The sequence below is a fragment of the Ammodytes marinus genome, assembly GCF_949987685.1.
Source record: "Ammodytes marinus genome assembly, chromosome: 18".
Classification (NCBI taxonomy): Eukaryota; Metazoa; Chordata; class Actinopteri; order Uranoscopiformes; family Ammodytidae; genus Ammodytes; species Ammodytes marinus.
This window is the reverse complement of record NC_137222.1, coordinates 26,373,063-26,383,720: the sequence shown is the minus strand read 5'-3', so window position 1 is coordinate 26,383,720 and position 10,658 is coordinate 26,373,063. Positions and strand designations below refer to the sequence as shown.

The 10,658-nt window shown below is 42.0% G+C and overlaps 1 protein-coding gene across 1 annotated transcript in view; it reads left to right on the top strand.

The window, feature by feature from the left end:
- The first annotated feature begins 2,505 nt into the window (after positions 1–2,505).
- Positions 2,506–10,658, top strand: part of psmb10 (proteasome 20S subunit beta 10) — a 34,709-nt gene continuing 26,556 nt past the window's right edge. The window contains exon 1 of the mRNA XM_080046677.1: positions 2,506–2,676. Within this exon, the coding sequence (XP_079902803.1) occupies positions 2,612–2,676 (65 nt within the window). The 5' untranslated portion in view covers positions 2,506–2,611. The remainder of the gene's footprint in view (positions 2,677–10,658) is intronic.

Below are 10,658 nucleotides of genomic sequence, written 5' to 3'. Positions count from 1 at the left end.
TGGGGGACCTCTGTTATGAACCATGCATACTGTTTAAAGGTGCCAACACACTGCACAGCGCGGTGCGGCGGTTGGCCGCGCGAATCGCAGGTTCCGCGCCGCGTGATCATTTTGGCTCATTTGTGTCCGCCGCCGCCCGACGACTCATTGAATGTGCACGCCCAGTTTCTTCCCGCTATTTACATCTCTCTCATCATCGTCGTCATCCTCACTGATTTGTTTTTGTTGGGAGCGTCTCTGAAGTAGGCTATTCTGCCTTCATCATCTCTGCCATCGGCCCTTGTATTGGTCTCACTGCACCTCTCACACATTTCACCCCGCCACCTGCCACCCAAGCTTCGTAAACACACCCACACATGCGCCCACACACACATACACACACAACCCGCCCACACACGTACGCACATATGTATCCATGGCCGTGCATATACACATTCACGCCGGCATATCAACATACAGAGAAAACCCAAACAGATTTTCAGATGTTTAGGGAAATGTTTGGAAGTGTCAGTTGTCGTATTTAGTTTTTATTGTCTCTGCATATTCACTCATCTGCAGTACATCTTCCCTGGCTTTCTCTCCTTCTCTCTTCTATAATGTGAGTCTATTCCTTGCTCCTTTTACTAAAAGGTGTCTCATTAAACTGCTGTCATACATTTTATCGATGTGTTGGAACTTTCTCTCTCTCTCTCTCTCTCTCTCTCTCTCTCTGGTTGCGTTCCGAATCGCATACTTTCTACTATATAGTATGTAGAAAAAAGATTTAGGATGTCCCGATTCTTGTGGCCAGATTTAGGATGGTTAGAATACCCGGATGGTCTACTTCATGCGGCCAAGATTGTTAGTGTTGAAAAGTGCATCCTATTTGGGCGATTCTGACCCACAATCCAGTGCGCACGTGAAGTGACGTAACATCGACGAAGCCTATAGGTCCATGTTATGAAAACAAACGGGGATGCGACGGATATAAAAGCAAGAGGCAAGATCAAGGCGCAATGTTATGATGAAATAAGAGAGAAAAGTATGTCCCAATAGTATGTCTACTGCATCCTAACTAGATTCTTTTTATCGTTGGATGTAGTATGTAGAATAGAAAAAAGAAAGAGTATGCGATTCGGAACGCAACCTCTGTCTCTCTGTCTTTTCCTTCTTTTTTCCCTTCATCCCTCCTTTCCCGACTGCACCGCCAGCCAGGTTTCACGTGTCTTGTAGCTCAGCAGACTCACCCGAGTGATGTCGGGAGGAGCTCAACGCTGATTGGCTATCCCGGCGCGGCCGGCGGCGAAAAGTTCAATATTTTCAACTTCTGCGGCGGCCGCAGCATTCGCGCCGCGCCGCCCCAGGCCGCGTGATCCGCTCGCCGCCGGCCGCCGATTTGCGCGGCGGCGCTCGAAATACATTGACTTTCTATGTAAACTCGCCGCGCGGCGATGTGCAGTGTGTTGGCACCTTAAGTGATAGCTGTCTGAATATACAGTGATTTAACACATACTGTATTAACAAAGAAATATCACTTCTCAAAATTTTTTATTTTTTATTACTTAATCTGCAAACATTTTGCCGGTTCAGTTCATAGAATCTATTTCTAAGAGATTTAGTAAAAATAATAATCATAGTATTAATAGTATACAGCATACAATTTGAGAATAATGAGAGAGGGAGAGAAACTGATAAAAGGTTTTTATTATCCTTAATAAGGCCTGTTCTCACTTTAGACCTGGTAGCAAAAAAAAATAATCATCTGTTTAATAAGTTCGTAGTAAACTGCTAATAAATTAATAATAAAGTTGTTTTTAGCTTAATAAATCAAAAAAGCTTAGTTATTGTTTTAAGTGCTTATAAATATTAATAGTATTAGTTGTGCTCATTTTTAAGCATCTCTAACAAATGTATTTATAATCAGCGTAGTCTTAGTCTTCAGTTGCCTTAATAATGTAAAAGTGTTAAGCCCTTAGTCCCCCTTAGTCCCTTTCAAAGCAAGGAGAAAAACGTGGTAATATAAAACAGTTTATTTCGACATGTGTAACCTGAGCGGACATTTTAAGCCTCAAGGCACTATAGCTTCCATCTTGACACTTGTCAGTTTTTAGTACACTGCAAAAAATGTCAGCAGTTAATTTGAATTGCTTTATTTTCCTCAAAGTGAGTGACATAATAGTGCAGAATGAGATATCTGTTTTGCTCATACAAATGATCTCAGTTAATAAATGATGCCACATTCGGGGTGTCTTTCCAACACCATGATACCTTGTTCATTCCAAATCTGAGTCTTGTTTTGGAAATAAAAGAATCAGAAGGAACTAAAGAGAACAACTTTAAATCAACTGACTAGGAGAGAGGGTCTAGTATGCTGTGCAGATTTGTTAGCCCACTGATCAAAATTGTGACCTATGCTAGATAAATAAAATAAAATTACTTGTCTTTCTTTTTTTTCTTTTTTTTTTACAGTGGAGAGTTGGAAGGCTTGGCTTGTGCTGAAATGAAAGTAAAACTAAAAACCCTGAAAATGCGCATACAGCCCTACTGACACACACGCTTTAGTAGAAGGTTTTCACTTAATCTTTACCTTGCTATTCACTTCATCTTCACCTTTTCTATCCTGACAGTGAAGATGCTCCACACTCTAAAGCACTGTGAGCTGGGGACTGCAGGCTTCTGCTTTGAAAACAGCCGCAGGTAAAGAAACACTGTATCTATTGTTACTGAGGCTAAATGAATGCTTTGGAAGAAATACTGTGCTCTTAAACCTGCAGTGTGTAGAATTTGGGGTTTTATTTCCTAGCAGATTTTGTAGAAAGTAATTATAATATCCATAAGTACATTTCATTTAGTGCATAATAGCTGAAAAAAAATTTTGAATAATTTTTTTCCCCTTGGAAAGGGTCTCATATATGTCCATATTTCTGCATATTTTGGACCAAGGCCTAGTGCCGCCATCTTGAAAGTGTCATAGTTGGAATGTCATCAGGTGCATTGTTTAACATTTAGAATTGTTCTTGTCCTTGAAGGCCACTGTAGCTTCTATTATTATTCGAAAGGGTTGGGGTTACCCAGGGAGTGTTGCATTCTAGAACTTTGTAGAACTTTCTTGGTGATGTCATATTACACACTGCACCTTTAACTGTAAACACGCCTACTGAGTTAAGAATGATTGATTATTCTTGTCTCCTGCAGTAGGTTTCACATCAATGTCACCTGATGGCTGCGGTAAAGTTGGAAAGATGTTGACAAACTTCTAAAGGTTGAATATGCAACATGTTCAATAAAAATAAAATTATAGAGTCACACAGTAACCTGACTCAATTATCACTAATGCCTCACTAGAATGTGTGGTAGTTTGTTTACCTGCACAGTCCCCCCCACTGGTTGTAATGTTTCTGTTTTGGTTTCTTTTGTTATGTGGGACGTTTCTAGGCTTCAATCAATTGAGCAGTGCCCCTGGAGGGTGTTGAACCTTCAACCAATAACATTGTGAGAGCGCTCAGGTCGCTGCCATGGCGCAAGCAGCAGAAAGATACTTTGAGTGTCAGAGGTGCCTGCCCCCCTCACAGGGCCCACCAAGTCGCATTGATGGGATAGCCGCAAGGGGGTGGGCATGGGACCGACACTCAGAGGAGGGAGAGAGGACACCACTTTCCAGTTAGGCCCTGTTCTCACGGTGAAAACGTGACAGTTTTCCCGTTTTTGTTTTTTTTTAAAAACCCGTTCAGACACAATTTATCTGACATCTTCACTCGTACACATGTTTTCAGAGGAAACGGGACGAAATCGCTGTAGTAAGCATGCCAGGCCAGCAGTTGGCGGTACACGGTAGTAGTAGATAGCTTTTCCGGTACAATTTGATGCATAAAACCTTACTGTAACCGAAAATTAATGCCGCTAACGTTCATAAAGCGGTTGGTGTAAGCTTGGGGTTACAAGTATTGTAAATGACAAGCTTTCTGTCCTCTTATTTCACCGCATTGAACTCGTGAAAACATAAGACATGCTGGTAGTGAAGAGGCATGGTGAGCGGCTACTTTCCTTTTTTTTTCAAAATATAAGTCAACTCACGTTTGTCCGGTGAAATGCTATTAATGTTTAGCCAGTGAAATGCTTTTACTGTGAAGCCGTAGCCTTAAAGGTCCCATATTATGCTAAATGCACTTTTTAAATGTGTTCTAACATATCCATGGGGCCACGGTGTGCCTAGAGACTGCCAAAATATCAAAAAAAATAACAATCTCTCCTTTTCTCACTCTCCCCCTTTCTGAAACCCCCACCCCTCCCCCCCAATTTACTCCAGTCAGAATTCTCGCCGGCTATGTCGTCACAGCCGGCACAGCCACATCCCCATATTTTCTTTATATGTCCATGCTTCCGATGCTTCCCCCCACATTAGTAAAGTCCACCGTGCAGTTGTCTAAAAAAAAAAAAAAAAAAGTCTGATAACCCCACCCCCCCATTTCTTATTGGTCCACGGCTCCGAGATCCGATGGATGGCTGCCATGTTGTTTTCCCCGCTAAGCGACAAGATCCCCATAGTGCAGCAAACCATGCAGAGTGTTGCATAAACCAACACAGAAGCATTCTGCTCATAATCCACTCACAGCAGTCTTAATAATGCTGCGTTTATAACGAGACAAAGCTTAGGGAACTACTTGTGTAGTAATTCCATCGGTGAAACTAAAAGGAATCTCCTAGTGTAGCATGTAGCTTCGGGAGTAGCACCCAACGTTTGCACCTATTACACTACTTAGCTTTCCCATTGGAGTTTAATAATGCCTCGTTTTTAACACCACAAAGGGTGGGAAGTTATTCCTGTATAAATCAAACTGTGAGGCTACTGTTTTCACTGATTTCGAGTGTTATTTTTAGCCGTTAGCGCACATGTACCTTCGGATTTAGCATACAACGTTTGCACCTATTGCACTAACTTAGCTTTCCCATTGGAGTTTAATAATGCCTCGTTTTTAACACCACAAAGGGTGGGAAGTTATTCCTGTATAAATCAAACTGTGAGGCTACTGTTTTCACTGATTTTGAGGGGTATTTTTAGCCGTTAGTGCGCATGTAGCTTCGGATTTAGCATCCAACGTTTGCGCCTATTGCACTAACTTAGCTTTCCCATTGGAGTTTAATAATGACTCGTTTTTAACACCACAAAGGGTGGGAAGTTATTCCTGTATAAATCAAACTGTGAGGCTACTGTTTTCATTGGTTTTAATCATGTCAAACTGTTATGTCAAAGTATGGCTTTGCTTCGGCCGGGTGTTTACCGGCCGAAGTCACGCAGTGTCTCTCTAGTATCGCGAGAGCACGGCAGAGACGGTGGGAGAGCCCATATAAAGAAAGCCCGGCAGAGACGGTGGGAGGGGCTAGCCAGATCGCACCAATATAGGTTATCCGGAGACCAGAGGAACATCAGGGTATAGAGGCTTGCTACAATAAATGATCTGAACAGGTTTTTCAGCAACTATTTAAAAAAATAAGTATTAGGGACTACTTAGACCATATAAAATTGACAGCAAAGTGCATAATATGTGAGCTTTAATGCTCCTTTTGTTTAACAGTAACTTAACCGCTGCGCGCTGAACTATGGATAGTGTTTTTTAATGTAGAGAGAGCCGTGTACACAAGTTTATTTTGCTAGAAAAAGCGGCAGAGCACAAATCTTTCCCCAGACAAAGTGGCGGGTGCATGGTATCAATAACTTACTAATAGACTACAGACTAAATTGGCGAGTGTTATAGGCCTATTTAAGCCCTGCATGACACTCTCCGCTGATCACAGTGATTGTGCCGCGGAGACACCGTGCATGTTATGTTGTCTTCTAACTTTATAACTCGCGTGTGGGTATTGACAGCAAATGTTATAGACTATGCATAGGCTACGTGAAGTGGAGCCATGACGTCAGCGTTACCAGGGAAAATGGTTTCGGTGTTTACAAGAAACCAAACCCGTTGTGTTTTCCAAAAAATCCTCCCTGGGAGGTGATCTCAAAAACTTTCATGCGTTTGCTGTTTTCATGTACATGATATAGTGCAACCGCGGGAATTTTTCTGCGTTTGCACCGTTTCGTGTTGCCGTGAGAACAGGGCCTTAGACATAAGCCGAGTTTCTACCAGCTGGAACTTTGAGTGCCAGGAACTCCTCGACCACAAACCTTTAGTTCCTGGGCCGCGTGGCTGTGTGTGTTTCCACCGGGGTCTGAAGTCCCGGGGAGGTTAGGCAGGCTACATTTGATAAATGTTGAGTTTCTACAGAATCAGTGAATAAGAATCAACATATTATTTCTCTATCTATTTTAACATAGACACGTCTGGTGAAAAAAAGGGTAGAGACTGGTGAGATGATTAGTTGCACTGGCAAAGTGCGCTGTGTGGCTGCTCTGGTCTGTTAACACGGGCACCGGACAGATTATTTCTCTGTATATTTTAGCGACTAACAGCGGCCATCTGATAGTAAAAAAAGGATGCAAACACGCATAGTTCCTGCAAAGGTTCGTAGTTCAGAGAACTAGTTCCTGCGGTGGAAATGCGGCTATACAGTACATCAGTGTGTTAGCCACTGAGCTAACCAAAGCTAACCTCAGTCTAGCGCTGTGTTTCAATTGTTGTTCAACATGCCCTCGTTCACTTTCCCTAGGCACTTGCCCTCGGGGGAATCCCCGCCGCCATCTTAAGTGTCGTTCCAATTGTCTGGAAACTGAAGTGAACTTGGTGATATAGACCTTCGGAGGGCTGAGTGATCGAGTGAACATCCATGGTCACTCCGAGGTGGATATCACCCACAGTGCATTGCAGTTCGTCTTCTTCTTCTTCTCCTTTTATTTTCCGGTAGACTGTATGCCTATAGGGACATTGCGGCCACCGTAAACTAAGAAAATATGTCCGACCAAACAATTTACAAGTGTAAGTAACAATATATTGATAATCTGAGTAATCATGTCGAAATTCAATATTTGTTATGCTATGGAAATGGCTTTATGGAATATACTTTAGCAGAATGTTATTATTCTCTATTATTTGCATTCAGAACTACTTATGTAGCCTAACTGACGGTCCATTGTGACTACAAGGGCAAGTGGGTTCCATTTAAATCCCCCGCTCCTCCCCCACCCACCCTCCCTCCGCGCTCCAAGTTCCCTCCGTGCGACGTATGCTGTTACGTCATACCAAGGGCTGAGGGTAAGTGCAACTACTAATGAAACACAGCGTGCAAAGTGGAGAGGCTTCTGCTCTGTGCCCCACAAAGTAGCAGGGAGGAGCTTGGATGGAGCTTAGACCTGAGTCTTCTGTTTACAAAACAATACCAACAAATGCTTGTCGTGGCTTGTCTAGTTCGGATGAGGGTGGTTATTGAATACCAGTTGACACAATATTCAAGTACAATAATTAAGATCTTTAATGCTTGCAAGCAGAGTCATCAACTATATTCTCAATGGGAATAGAGTTGTGCCTGAAGACAGGCAGTCTTTCTTCAGTAATTATAGTAAACTGTGTTAACACAGGAACATTTGCATATGTCACAATAGTTTATCAGGATTAACATAGTGAGCCATAACAAACATACTTTGACGCGATCTCAGGGTGTATTCACACAGGTAAAGTCCGCTAGTTCACTTGCTTTGGTCCAGACCAAATAGAGTTTAGATTTTTTTTGTTTGGTGTGGTCCACTTTCATATTGCCCCTTTTGTAAGTGAACCAGCATTACGAAGCAAAACCACACGTGATCTGAGGTCATTCATTCATTGGACAGACATTCTGGGGTGGAGAGAAGCAGGAAAAACGAAGTAAAAACTGCGAAATATATCATTGATATAATATGGGGTTAAAAATGATAAAAATGCCTACATCTAGCCTATAAATAAAGAAAAAAAAATCAAATTATTGTTGTTTCATATGCAGGGTTCGACATAATGTATAGCCCGATGGCCCGGGGCCAGTAAAATCATATGCAGGGCAAGTTGATTGGCCAGTCACTGTCCCGCCCGGGCCAGTAACTGGCCAATCACAGTTCAGTAGGCTATCTTTTTGTAGACTACATCATGGTTCATTGAAATGCGCGTTGAGAGTCGGGATGAAAGCAGTGTTTATTTAAGACTCAATATAATAAACCTAATATAAAATATATTTTTTAGTGAAAGGCCAGTGGACAACCGATGCGTGGGCGTTTTGACAGGCGTAGCAACAAGCGGGTGCACTCTCGCTCCGTTGGCAGAGCTGCCAGTGCCTACCGTCCGCCTGCGAGTCGACAAATGAATCGACTTGCTTTGCCCCCTTTCTTTCTTCCCACAGCAGAGGTTGAGGTGCAGAAAATGATAACTGCGCTTTTCCTTTATCTGCCGCCGTAATGTTACAGTATTTGCATCCAAGCCCCAATGGTAATACAAATGAGAGGCGTTATTTAAACGCTGTGAATGCATCTCTGGTGATTGTGTCGGTTGTAGACAGAAACGAACGGAGGGACTCCGCTCACTGTACAGTTCCTATAGTCGCGCAGTTTGGCACTGTGTTTTCAGGCTCGAGACATTCAATCAGATCGCGGAAGTCTTTCCCATTGAAATCGCTAACGGGGAGAATATCCCCGGTTATTATTTTAGCCACAAACCACAGTTCATCTGCGCGGCGGCTCACTCACTCGCTGGCGAGATCACACGGTGAAACGCTGCTGTGATCGGACGAAGGCATTGTGTGTTTTGTGTGTTTCTAAGGTGATTTAACGTCATAGTCTTAGACGAGCGTTTAACCTATGCTGCATATTTTGCACTGCATTGTTTATTATCAATAGTTTGAAAAAATGGTCCCACACCGGACTCTTATGTGAAGCTGACACTTCATGGAGAAGTGACACTCCTGCAGCGCGCTCACGACCAGACGTGAACTCACATACACGGTGAAATCTCCCATTAAAAAAACGGCATAACCCACTGATTTTCGGATTTCTATTCTATTTTTAAAGTCAACTTGAGCGCAAGTGGAAAACCGGTCATTCGGTCGACACATTCACATCCCTAATGCATATAGAGATAGTAATAAAAACAGCCTACCACACCACAAAGAATGATCAGACCTTCATCTCTTATTTTTTTTTAATGTTTGAACATGATTTCTGCAGGTGAACTATTCATTAAACTGCCCAAATTCAAGAATAAAAACAACCATCAAACTACTGGACTTTAACATACTGGCCGACTCTTTCAACATACTTTCAGTTGTAGGCTTCTATCAATATGTTTGCCTGGTTTTATATTATGTGTATGAGCAATATCAACATTTCATATAATTAACTAAAAGAAAAATAACCAAATCTAAAGGGAATATATATACTGTTACAGTATATATATTCCCTTTAGATCTGGTTATCTTTCTTTATTTTTCTAATACAGGTATTATAATTATTGACACTAAATTATGAAGAAAAAAAAAGTGTGTGCAGGGCCAGTGAAAATATACAAGGGGCCAGTAAAACTCGGATCCACTGGCCCGGCGGGCCAGTAGGAAAAAAAAGTTATGTTGAACCCTGATATGGTTAAAATATGAAGCCCTATGACAATGCCACGTTATGTGGCTTGTAGTCTACGATGTGAAACATATTTTTTACTTTTTGCTGCTGGACGTGCGGCTCGCGTGAAGAATTACAATCATATGAAAAAGTTTGGGAACCCCTCTCAGCCGGCATTATAATTGACTCTGCTTTCACACAAAAAATATAAAAGTGGTATGTCTTTAATTTACCAGGAACAGCTAAGTACTGGGATATTTTCCAAACAAAGATTTTTTGAAAAGCAGTATTTGGTTGTATGAAATAAAATAAAATGTGAAAAACTGGCTGTGCAAAAATATGGGTACCCTTGTGGTTTTGTTGATTTTAATGCCTGTAACAGCATGTAAAACTGATGATTTTAAACACAAAGTTGGTTGGATTATGTTGTTAAGCCTTGAACCTCATAGAATTGTCTGTTTAATCATGAGAAAATTTATTTTAGGTGCCTAAATGCAAGTTGCACTTCTCTTTGACTCTCTGCTGAAGTGAGACAGAATGGGATCATCAAAACAGCTCCCAGTCCCAAAAGATCTTAAAAACAAAGATTATTCATTGTCATGGTTTAGGGGAAGGCTACAAGAAGCTTTCCCAAAGGTTTCAATTGTCAATTTCTACTGTAAGGAACGTTGTCAGGGAATGGAAGGACACAGGCACAGTTGCAGTTAAACCCAGGTCTAGCAGACCAAGAAAAGTACAAGAGCGGCATATGCGGCGGATTGTGAGAATGGTTGCACACGACCCAAAGATCACCTCCAAAGACCTGCAAGAACATCTGGCTGCTGATTGTGTATCTGTACATGGTTCTACAATTCAGTGCAATTTGCACCAAAACATCTGTATGACCGGGTGATGAGAAGGAAGCCCTTTCTGCGCCCACGCCACAGATACAGTTGCATGGAGTATGCAAAAGCTCATTTAGACAAGCCAGCTTCATATTGGAAGAAAATGCTTTGGACTGATGAGACAAAAATTAAGTTATTTGGTCTTTATAAAAAGCAGATGTTTTGGTGCAAATTGCGCTGAATTGTTGAACGATGTACAGATGCACCATCTGCAGCCAGATGTTCTTGCAGGCCTTTGGAGGTGATCTGTGGGTTGTGTGCAACCATTCTCACAATCCTCCACCTAT